Genomic DNA, 22,131 nt, shown 5'->3' with positions numbered 1-22,131 from the left:
GGTTTTAACCTCATACAGAGATTACCTACATACAAATTCTAAAACATAGAAAATAAACAATGCAAGAACATAACACATAAAACACATATACATAAAGATTTTCCCCTAGATCCCAAACCGAAACTACCAGCTTGATTTTTCATTATATTTCTTTCAATGTTACAATACATATTTATACATGTCGAAGCATCCAATACCATGGACTGAAAATCCTCGCGTCCAAACCATGGACCGAAAACAATCGCGTCCAAAACCATGTGCGAAAATCATGCACAAAACCATAGGTAAGTCTGCCCAACCTAATATAAGGCCCAAAAACATTTTTCTCGGGGCGTTGCCCCGGACACCATAGAGGGGGGCTACCCGCCCCCCTCAAAACCCCTACTGCACAATTGCCGCAACAAAAAGGGGGCTCCATCCCCCCTCTAACCCCCTGGTTCACTACGTGGGCTAGTTGTCGAAAGAATAACACAACCCAACACCATAGAGTCACCATTTTCTTGCTCTATCAAAATACAGAGTCACTTGAACAGTGAAGAGTCATTCACGACAGAGAGTAAGGAGCAGAGGAGGTCACTGTGAAATCCTGTTTGGAGCCCGCAGAGTCTACATGAGGATTAAGTCCGCTGCATTCTTCGAGTACGCAGAGCCATTGCCTGTCTGGAGCTTGAGCAGAGCCGGTATCATGAGTGAGCGGAGCTGCTATCACGAGTAAGTAGAGCTGCAAATCTAGTGCATGGAGACAAGTAAGCAAAACCACCATCACAATGATTTTTTTTTTTTTAACCAGACAGGAATCGCGCACTTTGATAGAGTAGCCGGAAGTCGATTGTTGAGCCGCCATCAACCATTTTCGAATAGCCAATTGTAGAGCCACAAAGATTTTTATTTTTTTTGAGAGTCAAGGAGGCAGGGGTTGTTAAACTGCCACGTTGAGCCAAGTGCAAACATGCAGAAGTCCAACACAGAACCAATGACTGAGGATTTCAAGAGACCGTCTGTTGGTTGTCGGGTTAACTACAGAGATTCGAAATTAATTTAATGAATATTTTTCTTTTTTTAAGAGTAAATACTTTTTTGAGGTGTTGTTGGGGAAATTGCTGGAAAGAGAGGTAAACATGGTTTCTTTGTTTGAAGAAGATAAAAACAATTTTTTGGATATTCTGGAATTTTTTTAAAGGGAACAAAATTCAGAATTTTTTTATTAATTGTTAACCCTAGTAGTAGAGTTTATGAAAGAAACCAAAAGAAAGAAATTTAGAGAAAATCCTAGCTGAAAGATTCTCTATTAGCAGGAATTTTATTACAGAAAAAGCCCAGCGAAAAGAAGGAAAACTTGGTAGGAGGATTTTCTAAAAAGAATTCAGAACCTGTGTAGGAAGAAATGGCTAAAATGACAAATGCTAAGTTTGAAGTAGAGAAGTTCACTGGTAAGAACAAGTTTGCATTGTGAAAATTCAAAGTAAGAGATTTGTTGGTGCAACAAGGGTTGCACAAAGCATTAGATGGGGTTAGGAAGAAACATGCAGGCATGATAGATTTGGATTGGGAGGACTTGGATACCTGAACTCTCAGTGCTATCAGGTTGTGTCTTACAGATGAAGTTCTCTTCAACATTGTTGAAGAAACCTCAGCAATAGGTTTGTGGGGGGAGTTGGAAACACTGTATATGACCAAATCTTTAACCAACAAAAGTTATTTGAAGATGCAACTGTATAGCCTTCGGATGAAGGAGTGTACTAAAATTGCAGAACACTTAAATGTATTTAATACACTTATTTGCCAATTGTCAAATATGGATGTTAAATTTGAAGAAGAAGATAAAGCTATTACCTTCTTGTGTTCCTTGCCCGAGTCTTGGGATCACTTTGTGACTTCTATCAGTTTGAGCACAACTGAATCTTTAGCATTTGATTATGTTGTGGGAGCTCTATTATCTGAAAAAGAAAGGAGGAAGTCCATCATTGAAACTTCCACCCTAGAAGCCATGGTAACTAAAGGTCGATCCAAGGAAAGAGAAGAAAAACCAAGAAGTTCTTCCAGATCAAAGTCGAAAGGCAAGAAGTGTAAAGCCAAATGTTTGCACTGCAACAAAATAAGACATCTCAAGAAAGATTGTTGGAAAAAAAAGTGTCCATTGAAAACCCAACGAAGGAAGCAAATCAAGTTGAGCCAGGTATGTTTGACGAAGTTTTATCTGCTGAATTAGGTATGGTAGATGAAGTTATTCCTGTTTGCAATGTTTATCAACATTATGAAAATTGGTTGTTAGATTCTGGGGCTTCTTATCACGTGTCCACACAGAAATTAGTTCACTCATATCAAGCTGTGAATGGTAGTTTTGTGTTTATGGGTAATAATGTATCTTGTCAGATTATTGGGATGGGAAATGCCAAAATTAAAAATGTATGATGATACAGTTAGAACATTAATTGATATTAGACATGAACTTGAGTTGAGAAAGAATTTGATTTCTTTGGGAGCATTCGACTCAAAAGGTTATAAGTTTAAAGGTCAAGGTGGAGTGTTGAAAGTTTCAAAAGGCGATCAGGTTGTTATGAAGGAAGAGAAGATCAGAAACCTTTACAAACTCAAAGGAAGTACTCAGGTCAGTGAGGCAGCGACTATATCTGCAAAGGTAGAAGAAGATATTTGCATATGGGATCAACGGTTGGGCCAAAGGAGCGAAAATGGCCTTCAAGTACCGATGAATTACAAATTGCTTCCTAATTTGAAATCCTTGAGTTTGGATTTTTGCAAACATTGTGTATATGGAAAACAATGTAAACGGAAATTTAAAACCGGAAGTCATAATAGTAAAGAAATTTTGGAATATATTCATTATGATCTTTCGGGACCATCTCCTACTGTGCTTCAATTCTGTCTTGATCTTGATCTGCGGGCTATGGCTCCAGCTACCCTTGCCTTTGCTTTCGCTATAGGGTAAATTGTCTTTGCCTCTTATGGAGGTGCATTATACTTCTTAACATTTATTGATGATTACTTCAAGAAAGTATGGGTCTATATGTTGAAAAGAAAAGTTGATGTATTTAATGTTTTTAAACAATTTAAAGCTATGGTGGAAAAAAAAACAAACAAATCAACTAAATGTTTAAGAACTAACAATGATGGTGAATTTACTTCCTTAGAATTTGAACAATATTGCAAGGATGAAGGGATTGTTAGACATAAAACTGTTGTCTATACTCCTCAACAAAATGGCGTTTCTCAACATATGAATAAAACTCTTATGGAAAGAGTCAGAAGCCTGATCAACAATGCTAACCCGCAGAAGGAGTTGTGGGTAGAAGCAATATCTAATCCTTGTTATTTAGTAAACATATCACCTTCAGTTGTCATTAATTGTAAATTTCCTGAAGAAATTTGGTTGGGTCAGTCTTGTGATTATTCACATTTAAGGGTTTTTGGTGCCCTATGCTCTTATTCCAAAGAATCAACGTTCTAAGTTAAACCCAAAAGAAAATTGTTATGTATTTGTTGGCTATGATTATGCGGTGAAAGGATACAGGTTGTGGGATCCTTCTTCGCGTAAGATAGTAATTAGTAGAGATATAACATTTAATAAATCTTCTCTTCTAAAATATGATGTTGGAAAAGTTGAACAAGAACAGGTATCACCAAATAAAAAAATTATGTTGGAGAGTCAACCTTTTTTGGAAAGTCAAAAGGAAGAAGAGACTTATGAAGAAAAAGGTGAAGAAGATTTAAAAGAAACTAAGGAACCAGTTCAACAACCAGTGACTTTAAGGAGGTCTACAAGGGAAAGAAGAACGCCAAAAAGGTATGAAGATTCTGCTTTAGCTATTGAATTAGTTACTGAAAATGGGGAGCCTTGTTATCAGGAAGCAATGGATGATGCATATAGTGAAAAATGGAAGAGGTTTATGGACGAAAAAATGGATTCTTTAGCTAAGAACAAAACTTCATATTTTGTAGAACTTCCTAATGGGAGAAGTGTTGTCGGATGAAAATGGGTCTTCAAATTGCAGTGAAATGTTGATGGAAGTATTGGAATATATAAGGCAAGGTTAGTAACAAAAGGGTATTCTCAAGTAGAAGGTATTGACTTTCATGAGATTTTTTCACCAGTTGTAAAACTTGTTTCTATTCGCACTGTGTTAACACTAACAACATTACTTGATCTTGAGTTAGAACAATTAGATGTTAAAACAACCTTTCTTCTTGGAGATTTGGATGAAGAGATTTATATGGAACAACTAGAAGGTTTTGTATAAGGTCGCAACAAAAGATTAGTTTGCAAGCTCAAGAAATCATTGTATGGCCTGAGGAAATCTCCCGGGCAGTTGTACAAGAAGTTTGAATCCTTCATGGTGAGCCAAAACTTCACTAAAAGTGAGTATGATCATTGTGTGTACTCTAAGAGTTTCAATGGCATATTCATTATCTTGGTCTTATATGTTTGATGATATGCTTATTGCAAGCAAAAACATGGAAGAGATCAACATGCTAAAGACTCAACTTTCTAGAATGTTTGATATGAAGGATTTTAGAGCTGCAAAACATATCTTCGGCATGGAGATACACAAAGACCGAAAAAATAGAAAGCTCTAGTTATCACAACAAAAGTATGTGGAAAAAGTACTTGCAAAGTTTGGTGGACAATGTGAAACCTGTTACTGTTCTTTTAGCTTCCCATTTTAAGATTTCTTCGGGTTTGAGTCCTAGAACTGATGAAGAAAAGAAGTATATGGCATGTGTACCATATGAAAATGCGTTATGCAACTTAATGTATGCTATGGTATCTACAAGACCCAACATTTCACATGCAGTTGGAGTTGTTAGCAGGTTCATGGAAAATCCAGGAGAACATTGGCGAGCAATGAAATGGGTGCTTTGGTATTTGAGAGGCACAAGTGACCATTGTATCATCTTAAATGGTAGAGAAGGTTCAGTGTGCGGATATGTGGACGTTGATTATGCGGGTGAGTTGGACAAGAGTGTTGAGAAATCTAGGGCATCATGAATTAAGTGATTTCTCTTGATTAGTAATTGCTTGTGAGTATCTTTTACATTAGATTAGGATCTTCTCTTTGCTTAAGTTATTAGTGTTCTTTTTCATCAAACAACTACCAATGTATAAACATAAATAGACAAGAGACACATGATGTAGGCTATGAGCCAAGGCCAAAACCTCTCACTCTTTGAGAGGAAAACCCGCACAAATTATTCTTATAGAGATTGCCATTAACGAATACCAAGACCAAAACCCTTCACCTATTAGCCACTCCAAGACCAAGACACTAGTTCTCTAGACTGTCTTCTCTTCTTCTCGACTCCCCCTGCTTCGACCTTCTTTGCATCAAGACATAGTTATCACTGAGATCTTATCACTGTCTCCACATCGAGATCTCCTTTACTATTAGGCCTTCTCGCTATCACATTCTCGAGAACTTACTTTTGTGATGGTCATCCTTTGAATTGAGATGGATCCATCTATCCTTCTTACTGTAAGTATATGGAACCCTTAACACTGTAATACTGTAATCATCAAGACTGAGATAGTACCGAACCTATAATCACTGTGAGGACTGAAACATGTTTTCTGAGATAACACCGAATCTGAGGCTTCCTTCATAGCAACGAAATTCATCACTGTAATGCTATCCGAACTTGTCTTTTATCCCTTTTTGCTGCCACAGTGATACAAACTTGTGATACAAACTTCAGAGGGATCTGAATTCCCTTGACAATACCCAATTTTTACTTCTATTCCCAAGTCTGAGCTCCTTCTATACTCTTATTTGAACTCTGTGATTGTGATTCGAAAAACTCAGAGATATCGAACTTCTGAACTGTGTAAATGTGGAGATCCTAGCCACGTATTTAGCCCCACAAATAAGTAGGCCTATATTTCGAATAGGTGTGTCTTTCATAAGGTGAGCCGACATGAGCTTATACTCTCTTGTTTTGAGGCCAACTTCAAGAGGATGACTTAGTGCTTTTCGTTGGAGGGCTTCTAGACACTTTTATAGATATTCTTCATACATGACATTGACTCTATATGACTTATATGACAAATCCTAAAGGCTCTTAATGGGAGCCATTTAAAACAAAACCTCTCGCTCATGAAACCCATGAAGCAAGGCATAATAATAATTTTATTTTATTCTTTTCATCATTTACATAAATCACAATTACATGTCATTATGAAGACCGAACCTAGTTACATTTTTCAACAAAGAGGATATCTATTATAGAGTATGTCTTTGCTCTTGTAGGTGGAGCAATTCACTGGATGTCAAAGCTTCAAAAAACAATTTCTTTGTCCACTACTGAAGCAAAATATATAGCTGCTTTAGATGCTTGTAAAGAGACAATCTGGTTGAAAGGTCTATTTGATGAGATTAGAAGGACGTAGGAGAAAGTGAATGTATTATGTGATAGTCAGAGTGCTATCACAGCAAAACTAAGCACATTGATGTAAGGTACCATTTTGTAAGACATATGATCGATGGCGGTAAAGTAGCTCTCAAGAAGGTCCATACACAGGAGAATCGTGCAGACATGTTCACAAAGCTAGTTTTAGTAGGGAAGTTGCAATGGTGTTTGGCTTTTCTTGACTTGCAGAAGGGATGATAAATGGGCATGGGCAAGGGATTAAGAAAATTGTTGTCAAGGTGGAGATTGTTAGAAATGACAACAAATTATCATTAAATGTATTGATATAATTAATAAAAGAGAGTTACCATTCAGTCAATTTTGTAACTGTAGGAAATTACGTAACGAAATAGTCCATATTAAATTGATGAGTGCCCGAGAGACTTGATGTAATGTTTGGAGAGTCATTTCTGGATTGGAGCAATAAGAATTCCAACCCCTTCCTGGTGGAGACACACTGTCAAGGTTTTACCACGTAATTTCTTTGTGTCTCTTGTTGTGTGTTCAGTTTCTGTTTATTGTACATTTCTTTCTTATTTTTTATGGGCTTGAAAAGTAAGGTACCATTTTGTAAGACATGATCGATGGCAGTAAAGTAGCTCTCAAGAAGGTCCATACACAGGAGAATCGTGCAGACATGTTCACAAAGCTAGTTTTAGTAGGGAAGTTGCAATGGTGTTTGGCTTTTCTTGACTTGCAGAAGGGATGATGAATGGGCATGGGCAAGGGATTAAGAAAATTGTTATCAAGGTGGAGATTGTTAGAAATGACAACAAATTATCATTAAATGCATTGATATAATTAGTAAAAGAGAGTTACCATTCAGTCAATTTTGTAGCTGTAGGAAATTACGTAACGAAATAGTCCATATTAAATTGATGAGTGCCCGAGAGACTTGATGTAATGTTTGGAGAGTCATTTCTGGATTGGAGCAATAAGAATTCCAACCCCTTCTTGGTGGAGACACACTGTCAAGGTTTTACCACGTAATTCTTTGTGTCTCTTGTTGTGTGTTCAGTTTCTGTTTATTGTACATTTCTTTCTTATTTTTTATGTTGTGTGTTCAGTTTCTGTTTATTGTACATTTCTTTCTTATTTTTTATGGGCTTGAAAAACCAACAAAATTCTGACATGTAAATGAATTAGAGAAGAAATTATACAAATTGGCATCATTGGTTCCCAGACATGTTACCTCGACTTCTTTCAATCATGCATGTTATACCGTACTATTATTACATAAGGCAGAATTTAATGAATATCTGACACATTCTGAAATGAGAATAAAGAGATTTGAGTTGAAACGGATTGATGCCAGAACGTCTCAGCTTCCTGATGATTCTTCGTAAATGGTGATGTGAACTAAACTCTTGAGCCTTCAAATTGTGTCTGCACGTCTTGCATGAGAGAATCACTCGAGAACATGCAAGTGCTCAAGTTCTTGATCCGATGATGAAATATCCTGTATAATAAAATGGGATCCTGTTCATTTTTCTGTATTTTACTCCAGCTTGAGTCTCTGCGACTTTGTTTCCTAGATTATGAGTCGCACAGAGTACCTGGCCTTCCTGTTTATATTCCAAACTATATTTCCATACACTGCTTAGGAAATGTATGCTTCTTTTTGAAAGTTTGAAACTTCTCCATCTCCATTCCATGGATAGAGAAGTAAAGCTAAGATGGCGACAAAAACCAAACCTAAAGCTCCGCCAAATGGATGCCCAACATATGAACCTGTCAGCCACGCAGGGGCATTGGAATTGTACTTAATAAAGCCACCAGTCTGCATAATAAAGTTTCCAGTAATTAAAGCTGCATGCAAACCAATTGGCAGAGAAAGGTCCCCATTGCCTTTTGCCCTAGCCCCTGATAATGCAACAGATAACAACCATAAACCAGGCATAACTGGAAGAGACCTGCAAAACAGGGGAAATTTATCAGGCTCAAAAATCAACAAGCAAGTAAACTTCAAGCTGAATAAAATATTTTAATCAATTATAAAAGATATTTACAACCCATCTTAGAAGCATCCTGAGCAAAATAGCCACAGAGTGTATCAGTTACAAAATTAGAATCTTATTTTACTCCCCTCAATGGAACAGCTTCTTGTCGTTGAATGAGAGGTTCCCTTGCCATTAAAAATGAGGAAACTTAGAAGAAAGAAGAAAAACATCATTAGAAGAAACAATCTAAACATCTGATGATCCAACCCCACATTTCTTGAGGTAAAACCCGGTATTTCACTTATCACTTACAACTGAAGCTAACCCATCATTTAGAATAATAGTGTATCCTGTTTTCATCTGTATTGATTCTATCCTAGACAAAGTCATGCCAAAGATGTCCACCGAATCCTCTGAAATGTCTTACACTGGATCAAGAAATGTCCCATCTTTTTCTAAAAGCATAAATCTAGTTCTAGAAAAGATAAAAATACAATTTAAAATTTTGAAAGTGCCTCATCTCCAATGATAAAATATATTTATATTCATGCCAGAACTGGTTATTAATTGATTAGCTTTACATTTCTAAAGCCTAGAGCAAGTACTGTACAAAGTTCTTTGGTTTAGGTGATTAAAAGTAAAAAAAATAAAATCATTTGGTTGGTCGGTTATTAAGAAAATAAAAACATGATAAAGAAAATGGTAGCATATGAGGGTGTCGTACCAGTGTAGAGATGAAAATACAATGCCCGAAAGAATAACAGCTTTGTGGAACCCAAGATCACCAGCTATTTCTTCATGTAGCCATGACCTGAAAAGTAGTTCTTCTATTGTAGAGATTGCCAATCCCATACCAAAAGAACGTATAACCAATGTTGATATTCTCCAGCATGTTTTGATCACAGAAAAAAAATCCTTAGATGATGAAAATGTGAATTCAGGCTTTAGGGTGAATGTGGCATAACCCAGGAAAATGTATGCTGAATACAGTGATATGACGAGCACTGACCCAATCATCATACCGCTGCTTAAATTCAGGATCTGCAAAACAAGGAGAATTAAATGTGATGAAAAATCCACCAATTAGACACAAACAATGCTGAGAACTTATTACTGATATTGACCGTTTTAAAAGTATTAAATAATAATCTCAATTTGTAAAGCTTAACACTACTTATTCCAGCCAAAAATAGCTTCAACAGATTTGTGTCACGATGTTTTCTTGACCAAGTTCAAAATCTTAGACAGATTGAATGGAAGATTGTTGGGTCCAGACTCCAGAGATGCCAGTCTGAAAGACCAGAGTAGCTTTTAAATCCCACGTATTCGGATGGCCGGTACTCCAAAACATAGCAGTAAAAGGTAGGCTTCACTCAACAGTTATATACTGTCTATAGGAGAGAGAATCAATGAAGCATGTGTTATGAAGTTGCGATTTGTCTTGAGCTCTTTGACATAATGTTGCAGCAAAGTATGCAACGTTTTTTGTGGGCCCACTAAAATTGGAAGGAGCAATCCAAGGGGACAAATGGATGATCAGATTTCATAGTAGAAGGGATCAGGGTAATATTCATCTCACTGGTCTTGGTTTCCAGTGCAAGCATAGCAGCTAGATAACATTCTTTAGGGAACCTAACAGATTCTGTTCAATGGGACTTACAGAATTTAAGGCTGACATATCAGCACAGAAGTCAGCAAGGATTGCTTCTTTTAGGAAATATGTAGACTATTTTGGATGTTGGAACTATGTCCCAGGCTTCATTGCATATTGGTTAATTTAAATCTGATTCTTTGATATATAACAGAAGAATTTCAAGAAGAAAAGCTCGATATTTTGAAATCTATAAAAATTAAAGTATGCAGCATTTCGTTGAAAAATGAACTCAATTGAAATTTATCATGATTAGAAAAGATGTATTTTGCACCATTCATTGCTATTACTTTAGGCAAATTGATAAATCAAAAAGATCGAAACCAGAGAAATGACAGAACGGAAATTTATGCATCTCAAGATTGAAGTAATCCAAAAAACAATAGGATTAGAACTTAGAAGCATTCAAACTCAAAATATTCCGTGTGTTAGCTGCCGTTTTACTAGATAACACACTTTCCTTCTTTTATACCAGAACAAAAGGAATATTGGTCTCAATTGAAGAAAATAATATATCATGTTAATATGACTATTATTATGCCTGTGAGGATGCCATGGGAGAGGTACTATTGGGCCATATACAAGTTAAATCCACTGATTGTTCAATACATAATTTGATCATACTGAATTTTACAATAAGTCCTCCACTAATTAAAAAATCATGAAATACCTTAGAGACTGAAGAGATAGAAAGCCCATACTGCTCCAATGGTTGCTCATAACCTCGAATCCTTTTTCCCCAAATTGTAATAAGTATAACAACTGCTCCATAGAGACCTATTATAGAAGCCAAGCCTGCAACACCAAGAGATATGTGCAAAGTCCAAAGCTGCAGAAGTGTGGGAAGCAGAGGTACGACAACTGGAGACCATAGCAACAGTACCATACAAAAGAATCCAAGAAGCCTGAAATACAAATCATAGACAGATATTATTCAACCAAACTTTGATATGTCACTGAAAGAACTACTCACTTGTTTGCATGGCAATATTAACATATAAACACTTGTGAGCATATGCAAAGAGCTTGTACCCAACATAAACATTCACAACAAGATCGAACATTAATGAGAAAGGTTGAAACAAGCACTCTACAATTCTACTATAAATGCACCTTGGGAAGGAATTGGCTCGACTAAAAAACACTGGAGAAAAAACATGTGACAAATCAAATAGGTTTGTAGCAAAGGGTTATGAGTTCATGGGCGAAAACAGTTTAACCAACATTAAAAAATGCCAGAATGAGTGTTTCCTTTGTTTACAAGGCAACGGTGTTTACAAAATTCTTCTCTAAAGTATGTATCTATATAAAAAGAAAATAACAAATCTTCTGTAAAATAATAGTGGCTATCTAGAAGCTTTCCAAAGAGAAAATTGGATACCTTAAATACAACCTGGAAGAAGCTATTGACTATTCTCACAGAATCGAGTTTTGCTTCATACTACTTCCAGTTTTTCTCATATTATAATACTGAAAAATTCAAAATACCTGTCAATGCCTATGCAAAGAAAAATGACTGAGGATGGTTGGAACCTGGATGTTAGACTAGACACTCTCCTACAGGTCTGCAACAGTTAAAAAATACGTTGTCCAATAATATGACAACATAACTCTAGATTAACAACCAGAAGATTGGCATAAAAGTGCTTTTGTATGACCTACTCATATGAACTTTTGAAGTCTAGGATAAAAAAGCAACACATTAAGCAGACAACTATCTCCCATTCATTGCTTGCCCAGACTTGGTAATGGTTGGTTCTGACCAATTCTGGACAGCCAATCAATGGGAGAGAGTTGGATGCTTAATGTTTTCCCTTTGATCCTGATTTTCAAAAACCCATATGAATAGACTATTGGTGTTTGTAGCTCGGCTAGGTACTAGTGCACAGACCTTAAGTGTCTAGGCATGCAGAAGTTGTCCAATATCTCCTTATACACTTGCTCTAGCGTGAGCAAATTGCTTTTGTAACTTATCCTAAGTTTTGGCTTAGGAAAAACACATAATTATTATGTTTGCTAATTGAGCTAAAGTAAACTTAGGAAAAATGAAATATTCATTTTAGTGATTATGTTTCAATTACAGCCCTTGATCTCAGGTGAGGTGAGATCTAATCTTGGCCATCAATCACTTTGGAGATTAGGTTGGGAATTTAGCTCAATGTAAAGTTATAAAAGCAAGGCTAAAGAGAGGGAGAAGACAAATTTTACAACAGCACAAGATTGAGAGAGGCATCTCACTGAGGAGTGTGATAATCTAGTGTGTTGGGTCTGAGGAAGTGTAGAAGGAGAGCTTGGAGATCTAGATCAGCCAAGGAGATCAAGGACCGATCTAGGGTTTGATTCGCTGGATCAAATCCAAGGTATTTTGTAATCTACCTTGTCTCTCACCTCCATAATGGCTCCCTTACTCGCCAAGCCTATCGGAAGAAGCCTCATACTAATAGTTACCTCCATGCCAACTCTCACCATCATCCTTTTCAAAAATCTGCGTACTAAAAACCCTTGTTACTTGTGCCATTCATGTCTCTTCCTTTCAATCTTTTTCCAATGAAAAAGCCCATCTCAGCAAAGCCCTTAAAGCCAATGGTTACTCCTCATCCCAGATTAAAAAGGCTTTCCACTCCGCTGTCCACCCTAATCCTAAAAACCCTTCCATCAATCCACCCTTAGCCAAAATCTCCCTTCCCTACATTCAGGGAGTTACCAATCATATTTCCAAAATCCTTTCAAAAAAGAACATCAAAACCTTGTTCAAACCCTAAACTACCCTTAGCCAGCTCTTCAGGTCAGCCAAAGACAATAAGGACCCTATGCTTTGTCCCAAAGTCTATAAATTCCATTGCTCCTATGGAATGCCTTACATAAGACAAACTAGGAGATCCTACAAAGCCTACCTTAAAGAACGCATGGTTGAAACCTAACATAATTGAATTGATAAACATCATTGAAGACTCTCATGATACCAAACATTCAACTTGTTTTGATAAAACCAAATCTTAGCCTATGTCCCCTTCCACTCGAACTGTGTCATTAGGGAAGCTCTAGAAATCAAAAAACACAATAACAACTTTAAACGGGAAGATGGATATCAATTGAGCCATTCTTGGAAACCCACTATCCATTTTTTGACCTCTAAACCTTATTCCCCTAACACTAATGTCAGTAACCCTCCCCATTCACCTTTCCCCTGATCCTCATTTGTCCTCCCTATTACCCAATCCTCATTTGTCCTCTTTGTTACCTTGTTTTCCTCCTCCTATTCAATCTAATCCTATCTTTTCTATTCTCCTTAACCCCCTTTTTCTTGAGTACTGAAATTTTTTATTCTATTTTAATCTAATCCTAATTAAATTCCATTTCTATTCTATCCTTAATAATATGACTTTATCCCTAATTTCCTCTAATATAATCTAATATTTATTTTAATTCTTCTCTAATCCTTTAAAAATAAGAACATCAAAACCTTGTTCAAACCCCAAACTACCCTTAGTGAGCTCTTCAGGTCAGCCAAAGACAAGAGCGACCTTATGTTTTGTTAGTTTTTGTAGCATTGGATGTGTTCTAGCCTTGAAATTTTGTGGAGAGACTAGAAAACATGAGCTCTCCAAAACCCAAAAATCATTTCTAGAAATTCTGCATAGAAATGACTTAATTAGATTATTAACTAGTTTTTAAATATTTCCTAAGTCTAAACTTAGGGAATATGGTTAATTAATCAGTATTAACTAATTCAAGTCGAGAATCATCTAGAAACTCACACGGATAGATCCAGAGATGATCCTAGCCATCGATTATGTTTTAATCTTGGTCGTTGGTGCTCCAACACAAGATTATATGAGGAGGTCAATGTGGTGATGGAGAAGACACTTCAGTAGTTCGATTTCTTGGCAGATCGATTTCTAGAGTAGCAGCACTCGGTTTTCGAAGAGAGAGATAGAGACCGAAGCAGTAAAAGAGGGGCATAGATAGTGAGGCTAGAGGAGGCATTCTAGATCTAGCGAGTGCATTTGCAGAGAGGCGGAAGAGCCACAGAGAGGCTGACGCTGAGGCAATGCAGTAGCCTCTGAAGGCAAGATCAATTTGCTAAGAGGGAGAGACGCCTTTTGTTCCATATGCTAGGAAGGAGTCTCAAAGTGCCGAAGAAGCATCTTTCCAATCAGCAGAAGGAAAAACGACTTCATTAGAGACCAGTCTGAGGCTAGACGTCCAGTAGGCTGCGCAGAGGGTCAGAGAGCTGAATTTCTGAAGGCAAGTCGTGCCAGGAGTTTTCCTATGGGGTGAGGAAAATTCCTCACTAGATTTTTGCCAATATTTTTCCTTGTAGGATTGCCAGATTTCGGCATCTAGTTGTATTCGGAATTTCTCACTATTGCATAATAATAAAACCCTCAACTACTGCACCGGTTTTCCCAAGTTGGGTTTCCCAGGGACTTTTGTCCAAATATAATTGTGTTATTTTTTATGTGCGCTAGCATTTCTTAGTTTTCAGCACATTTATTTTCCGCAGTTTTATTTGTGAAGGTTGCAGTGTATTTATTTCAATATTTGTCGTAGCAGATAAATTGTTAATTAATTAACAATTAGGAGAAATAATATCAGCTGCTGCAATAGGATTCCAGTATTGGAATTTCCACATGGTATCAGATCGCAGTTGATCAGCGAAAGAGCTCAGGAAAAGGAAGGAAAGGAATTTCGCTGCTCAGTAAGGGCAACACGCCGAAATTCCCAAGGGCAACACAGTCTTTTGCCAGAGAAGCCGAGTTGCTTGAGGAAGACCAATTTTTTCTAAGAGGGTCAAAAAAATTTGATCCTTCCAGATCGAATGATTCCAGAGGCAGAGGGAGCAGCTCATATTTTTCGTTGAGCAAATCTCTAGCTAAACGTAGAGGTTTTTGCAACAGTTCGCTAGAGCAGAGCCAACGTCGGGTGGAAGGAAGAAGAGCACACACAGAGGGAAAATTTTCCTTAGGGAACTTCTAGTCTCAAGAAGTTCGATTTTTCCTTGCAGATCAACAGTCGTTGTGAGTAGATCTTCTCACTCCAGAAGGGAGTGTGAATAGCAGAGCAACAGCCAAGCAGAAGGAAAGAGAAGATTTTCGAAAGTTTGTTGAGACGACCACTATTGGGCTTCGTGATTAGGAAAGGTTGGATGGAGCTTCCAACTACGTCATCTGGTAGGGAAATGATGTCCTTCCTTCTGGGTGAATATGGCCTTAAAGCCTATATTGACGCAGTGGTAGCAGTTCCCCAAGATGAAGATCAACAAAAAGAATAGAAGAAGGAGATGGCACGGGTGAAGCGGTTGATCCTAGACGGAGTCCGAGATCATATAGTCTCGCATACAGCTAGCAAAGATACTGCCAAAAAGATGTGGGGATGCTCCCACCACGTTATATCAGGGTACTTCCGAGCAGCAAAAGATGTACCTCGAGGAGAAGTTGAGGCTGGCATAGACCCTTTCCTCACCAGGATTCAGGAGGTCCGAGACCAGTTGTTCATTGTTGGGGCATTGCCTCAACCCATAGAGCTAGTGAGATTGGCACTCAATAATGTCTTCGAGGACAAGCAGGTCTTTGTCCAAAGCATATTGGGTAGAGAAAAGTTACTAGAGTGGGACAGGATGTGGGCTGACTTATAGCAGGAGGAATTGAGGCGAGCTCTTCTAGAGAGCTCCATCAGTGGCAGCGAAAGCAACAGATTGAAGACGGTGAAGGAGGAGGAGAATGTGGCCCTCGCATCTAAGGGTCCCAGTCAGATACAAGGCAAGAAGAGGAAGAAGAAGAAGGACTTGTCGAAGGTCAGGTGCTTCAGATGTGGTGAGCTTGGTCATTACAATACCCAATGTCCTCTTAGGAAAAGGACAAGGATGAGAAGCAGGACCAACAGGCAACTTCAACAGAGATCAATAGGCTTTCCTCTAGGCAAGACGAAGACTTCGCCATGTTTGCTGATATACCTCCAGGAGTGAGGTGGGGAGATTTGGTGTTGTAGCCCTAGAGCGCTACAGATGGGTAGGATCCTTGAGGAGCCCACATCATGGATCAATACCTTGCTACAGGGGCCCATAGTATTCAATAACAGGGTGGACCAATGGCAATTGATGCAGTCAGATCAGATGCTAGACTTACAGTTGCAGAGACTAGTAGCAGTGTAGAGTTGGTAGCAGTGCAGTTGGCACAAAGAAGAGTCAAGAGCAGCGCAGACTCTTCAATGACAGTGCAAATGCTAGTAGCAGTCAAAGACTCAGGTGACAAATGCATTATACTGATCACAATTGATTCAGTATTTTGGATGCTTTTCAGTTGTAGATGCTGCAATTGCAGCAACAACAAATGAGAGGTAGTTGCAGTGCAGATGCAGTGTTGCCCGCAGTATGGCAGTGTCAATAGCAGTACAAGTGTAACATATATCAGAGTTGCGCAGTGGTTGGCGAGTAGTGTGCCAGACATCAACAGCGTGAAAGGAGATGATGCAGAGACAGGGCGTGCAGCACTAGAACACATTCCTCGTTGAAGGAGTGTTAGTTTTTGTAGCATCAGATGTGTTCTAGCCTTGAAATTTTGTGGAGAGGCTAGAATACATGAGATCTCCAAAACCCATAAATCGTTTCTGGAAATTCTGCCTAGAAATGACTTAATTAGATTATTAACCAGTTTTTAAATATTTCCTAAGTCTAAACTTAGGGAATATGGTTAATTAATCAGTATTAATTAAGTCAAGGCGAGAATCATCTAGAAACTCACACGGATCGATCCAGAGATGATCCTAGCCATCGATTATGTTTTAATCTTGGCCGTTGGTGCTCCAACAAAGGATTATAAGAGGAGGTCGATGTGGTGATGGAGAAAACACTTCAGCAGTTCGATTTCTTCGCAATCGATTTCTTGAGTAGCAGTAGTTAGTTGTCAGAGAGAGAGCTGGAGATCTAAGCAGTGAGAAAGGGTCAGAGACAGTGAGGCTGGAGGGGGCATTCCAGATCCGGTGAGTGCATTTGCAGAGAGGTAGAAGAGCCACATAGAGGTTGATGTTGAGGCAACGCAATAGCCTCTAGAGGCAAGATCCATTTGCTATGAGGGAAAGGCGTCTTCAGTTGTAGAGGCCGGGAAGGAATCCCAGAGTGCCGAAGAAGCATCTTTCCAGTCAGCAGAAGGCAGAATGACTTCATCAGAGACCAGTCTGAAGCTAGACGTCCAGCAGGTTGCACAGAGCAGCGCAGAGGCTGACGCAGAGGGTCAAAGGGCCGAATTCTTGAAGGCAAGTCGTGCTAGGAGTTTGCCTATGGGGTGAGGAAATTTTCAAACTAGATTTTTGCTAGTATTTTTCTCTGTAGGATTGCCAGATTTCGACATCCTATTGTACTCAAAATTTCTCACTGCTGCATAATAATAAAACCCTCAACTGCTGCAACAGTTTTCTCAAGTTGGGTTTGTTCAGGGACTTTTGTCCAAAGATTATTGTGTTATTTTTTATGTGTGTGCTAGCATTTCTCAGTTTCTAGTGCATTATTTTTCCGCAGTTTTATTTGTAAAGGTTGCAGTGTATTTATTTCAATATTTGTCGTCGCAGATAAATTGTTAACTAATTAACAATTAGGAGAAATAATAGGAGTTGCTGCAATAGGATTCTAGTATTGGAATTTCCACATGCTTGGCCCTGGAGTATATAAATTCCCTGTAATGACCCATTTTGGTTTATAGGCAAAAGAGTATTAGCATGTGTACGATGTATGCATATGATAGCTACATATGCATACGTTGCATGCCTTGCACTAGTATACTTATTAAATAATTATGAAAGATGTTCAAGTACCTAAATTATTTAAGAAGGGAAGTATTACCTAAAAATTTGACACTCTCAAAAGATACATATTAAATATTTCATAATTATAAGGTTATTAAATAAAATTAACACTTTCAATCCCCTTAATGTAAATATGTGCAAATATTCATTTTTTTAAATATTAAACACTTAATATAATTATATGGATAATTGTTCATTTATTTTAATATTATAAAATAAAGTTATGTATTAAATTACATTTTGTTTAAATATTACAAAGAATAAAAAAATTAAACTTATCAACCTTTATACATTAAAGTACCTCACCCTGAGGTAACATGTAAAATAGATGACTAAGGCAGAAAATCAGATGAGGGCGGTGGAAGAAGGCGGCGACCGCCTGAGGACAAGTATTAATCCGAGCACTCAGAGATTGAGTGGGGGGGGGGGGGGGTGTGGTTTACAAAGAGAAAGAATTACAGAAAGGGAAATTACAGAGAGGAGAAAATTCTATGCCACTAATAGAAGGGAGTCTAAGCTCAGTTGTTCTTGAAATTTTGGGCATGGGGGCTAGAGTACCTCGAATTTGAAGTACTTTGGAGCTGGGTACTGAAGTTGTGCTCAATTTGGCAAGGAGGTTTTGATTGTTTTGGTAACAGGAGAGGGAGCGGGAGCAAATCAAAGCATCTTCAACCACAGAAACCCCAGGTAGGTACTCAACATCAAACCGATAAATTATGATACTACGAATTGTTATACTCTATTAAAAAAACTTTAAATTTAAGTCTTTCCATTCCCTTGCTCCTATGGAATGTCTTACATAAGACAAAATAGAAGATCCTTCAAAGCTTGCTTTAAAGAATACATGGTTGGCACCTTACACAACTGAATCACTAAACATCGTTGAAGACTCCCATGAGACCAAACATTTAATATGTTTTGATAAAACCAAAATCTTAGCCTCTACCCACTTCCACTCGAACCGTGTCATTAGGGAAGCTCTAGAACTCGAAAAGCACCCTAAAAACATTAAACGCAAAGATGGGCATCAATTGAGCCATTCTTGGAAACCCACTATCCATTTTCTAACCTCTAGAGTCTAAACCTTATTCCCCTAACACTGATGTCAGTAACCCTCCCCCTTCACCTTTCACCTGATCCTCATTTGTCCACCTTAATTCCTGATCCTCATCTGTCCTCCTTGTTACCTTGTTTACTTGTTAAATTTAGGTATGTTATATGCTAAAGCAATTTACTTCAATTTTTCATATTAGCCCAATGTCAATATTCATATTAACATTCACATCAGCATGATAGTAAAGCAGTGTTCCACGGGGACACATCCCCTAGGGTCGGGTGCGCGCACCCCTCGCACCCCACGCACCCGAGACGGGGAGTCTCTTGGGGTGCGTTTCCCCACGCACCCTTTTTGGGGAGTCTCGGGGAGATGCAAGGGGGTGCGTTTCCCCAGTGTGGGAGTCTAGACTCCCCAAAAAGGGTGCTTCTAGGCGTCCCCCTTCAGTGTGGGAGTCTAGACTCCCCAAAAAGGGTGTGCCTGGGCGTCCCCCCTTTAGATTTGTCTAATAAGACTTAAAAATTAAAAATTAAAAATCAAAAATATTAAATTTTTTTTTAAATTAAAATTAAAACTAAAAGCCTAAACCTAAAAGTCATGTCATGAAAGGCAAAACGCTCATTTCATTAGTGGCCTTGCATTGCTCCAGCGCCGACTTTGCCTGAACGTTGAAACGCTGAACTGAGGGACAGACCATGGTGAGCCGAGTCATTGCTGTTCAGTGTTGAGAGAGCGTGCTGCGTCCCTTTGCAAGTTTGTTGTTGGCAGTTGCTCCAGCGGCTTTAAAAGTTCGACCACGGCTTTCAAGTTTGAGCCGCAGCGCAGCATCCTCGGAGCTCCAGTGTTTTGCTGTCAACCCTCTGTCCCGACTCCCTACGCTGTGCGGCTCCACCTCCAGGTAGACGTTAAAGCCTGCAATGATAAAAAAATTTAATTTCCGTTTTGCTATCAGTCTCGTCCATCTAAGAGTGGTAGCTATCGGGTTGGCCGATAGAATATTTTAACTTCCAACCAATATCCAAAAATCTACTAAAGATGAGCCACAGAGCCAAAGATTTGTGCTTCTCTGCTACAGGGAAGGATTGATAAGCTTCTCCAAAGATATTCTCCAAGGTGTTTGAATGCTCTTCAATAGGTCTGCACAGTGAACTTCAAGGGATCTTCAACAATGCATCACAAGGATGTCTAAACTTTATATAAACCTCAACGCTGACTTGTTTTTTGGTTTTTATTTTCGATATTATGGAAACATTGCATGTCTCTTTGTCTCAAATAGCCTGTCGTTACCTTGAGTTCCTTTATGATGTTAGCTGACCACCTTCATTAAATTTTAGATTCACTCCATTCCAAAACAGTGAAACACTTAACAGATTTTGGGAATATTTTTTAACTCTTCTTTCAATTCTATTCATTCTGAGGTTCCAGATTGAGAGCCATTTCTTGGAGGTCTTTTCCCCAAATGAGCAGAATCATTGAGCTGACCCATTTCTTCTCGTCAAAGTTTTTTTTCGTTAAATCAATATGTAGAGACTTTTAGTTTTATCTTTCATTTTCTGTTCTTTTCTCGCCATAGCTTTCTGCTGTTTAGTATTTTTAATTTTATAGTATAAAGGGCTTTGAAAGTCTGCTTTAACAAGGACTTCAAGATGCTTCAAACAAGTCTTCAATGTTGTCTCCAATAGGACTTCACGAGGGCTGTACTATAAGTTCATAAGTCGACCCATTGAGGCTGCTCCAGCCAGTACTTCAACCGCTGCTTCCAAAGAGGGTTCTCCACAGGCTTCCCAAAATTTTTAAATTACTTCAGGTCTGCTTCGTGTTTTTAACCTTGTCACATAAGCCACATATCTGAATTGTCCTTTGGCCATAGGTCTTCAATTATGTCTTCAAAATAATTTAAATTTTAATACCAAATGTGTGGACAGTGGACACTAAAGACAATAGCTAAAGACAGTGGACAGTGGACAGTCACTCAAATTTAATTTTTATTTTTTGTTTATGTTTTTGTTTTTAAATTTTAATAATTTATATTTAATTCTACTATATTTGCATTGTAAATTTTAATTTACATGATGAATTTTTTATTTTTTTTAACTCTTTCTGCAGGGCAGAAAAACAAAAAAAATATTTGCAAAATAAAGTAAAACAGTGACACAACAAGCTGCAAGCCTGCAAGTGTAAATACTAAAATCGTTGATTACAACATGAGCAGCCACAGTGACATTGATCGTGATACTGATAGTGATTATGATGTTCAAACAGAAAGTCCTCTTGGATCTGAAATCCCATCAACAATGAATGAAACCCATGGCAGCAGTGCAGCGAGTGTTTCTCCCAGTGCAACTGCAACTGCAACCCCGTCAAAGGCATTGGCTGAATATGCAAAAGGGACGTTTAATCCAATCAAACCTCTTTTGTTATATGTTGCCAAAATGGCTGACTCTTCAACTCAACCAAAACCCGGAAAACAAAGAGGTGGGACACGCCATTGGAAATGCAATGTTTGTGGTCATTCTTGGGTTGGGAGTTATAGTCGGATCAAGATGCATCTTTTGGGTGTAGGTGGCAAAGGGGTTCATATATGTTCAAAATTAACCATATTGCAAAAATCAGAGCTCTTGAGGATGCAAATGGCAGCAGATGCAAAGGGCAACTTCTCAAGTAAAAATGCCATGGCCCAAGCTCACCAAAATGAAAATATTGATGAAGCCACAAGCTCCAAAAAAAAAATGAAAAATATGCCTCCACCAGGTTCTCGTTCTTGTGCAGTGGGACCAACTCTTACAGGAATGTATGGTAAGTTGAACCGTAATGATACAGATGATGCCATTGGAAAATTTCTTTTTGCCAATGGCATTCCTTTCCATGTTAGTCGTTCTCCTTACTACAAGGAGATGGTGAAGGCAATTGCAGCAGCAGGACCCTCATATGTGCCCCCAGGTGAACATAAGTTGAGGACAGTGATATTAGAAAGGCAAGTGGCCAATATTAATGTGCAAAAGGAAAATATGAGGCAGACATGGGTGAGGGAAGGTTGTTCTATCGTTATGGATGGGTGGACAGACATTGCCAAACGTCCACTTATCAACATCATAGTTACTTGCCGAGAGGGGCCTTTCTTTCTTAGAGCTATTGATTGTTCTGGAAAGCGCAAAGATGCAACTTTCCAATTTGAGCTTCTTCGTGATGCTATAGAGGAGGTTGGATCTACAAATGTTGTACAGGTTGTGACAGATGCAACAGCAGTGTGTAGATCAGCAGGATTA

General features: G+C 38.3%; 1 protein-coding gene across 3 annotated transcripts in view; it reads right to left on the bottom strand.

The window, feature by feature from the left end:
- Window positions 1-7,532: 7,532 nt before the first annotated feature.
- The window catches only part of LOC149175652 (alpha/beta-Hydrolases superfamily protein), a 229,962-nt gene continuing 215,363 nt past the window's right edge, over window positions 7,533-22,131 (bottom strand). For 2 of the 3 annotated variants that reach the window (XM_089419730.1, XM_089419731.1), the window contains exons 8-10: window positions 10,682-10,916; window positions 9,085-9,401; window positions 7,533-8,333 (exon numbers count right to left, since the gene is read on the bottom strand). In XM_089419730.1, the coding sequence (XP_089275856.1) occupies window positions 8,021-8,333; window positions 9,085-9,401; window positions 10,682-10,916 (865 nt within the window). In that variant the 3' untranslated portion in view covers window positions 7,533-8,020. Of the gene's footprint in view, window positions 8,334-9,084; window positions 9,402-10,681; window positions 10,917-22,131 lie in introns of those variants that run through there. The other variant, XR_016258018.1, reaches the window with a different exon arrangement.

This window comes from Pinus tabuliformis, chromosome 4_1 (genome assembly GCF_031772625.1).
Source record: "Pinus tabuliformis cultivar Carrire ecotype Pingquan chromosome 4_1, CPIR1, whole genome shotgun sequence".
Lineage (NCBI taxonomy): Eukaryota > Viridiplantae > Streptophyta > Pinopsida > Pinales > Pinaceae > Pinus > Pinus tabuliformis.
Note: the sequence above shows the minus strand (reverse complement) of the source record. Positions and strands in the feature narration are given on the sequence as shown.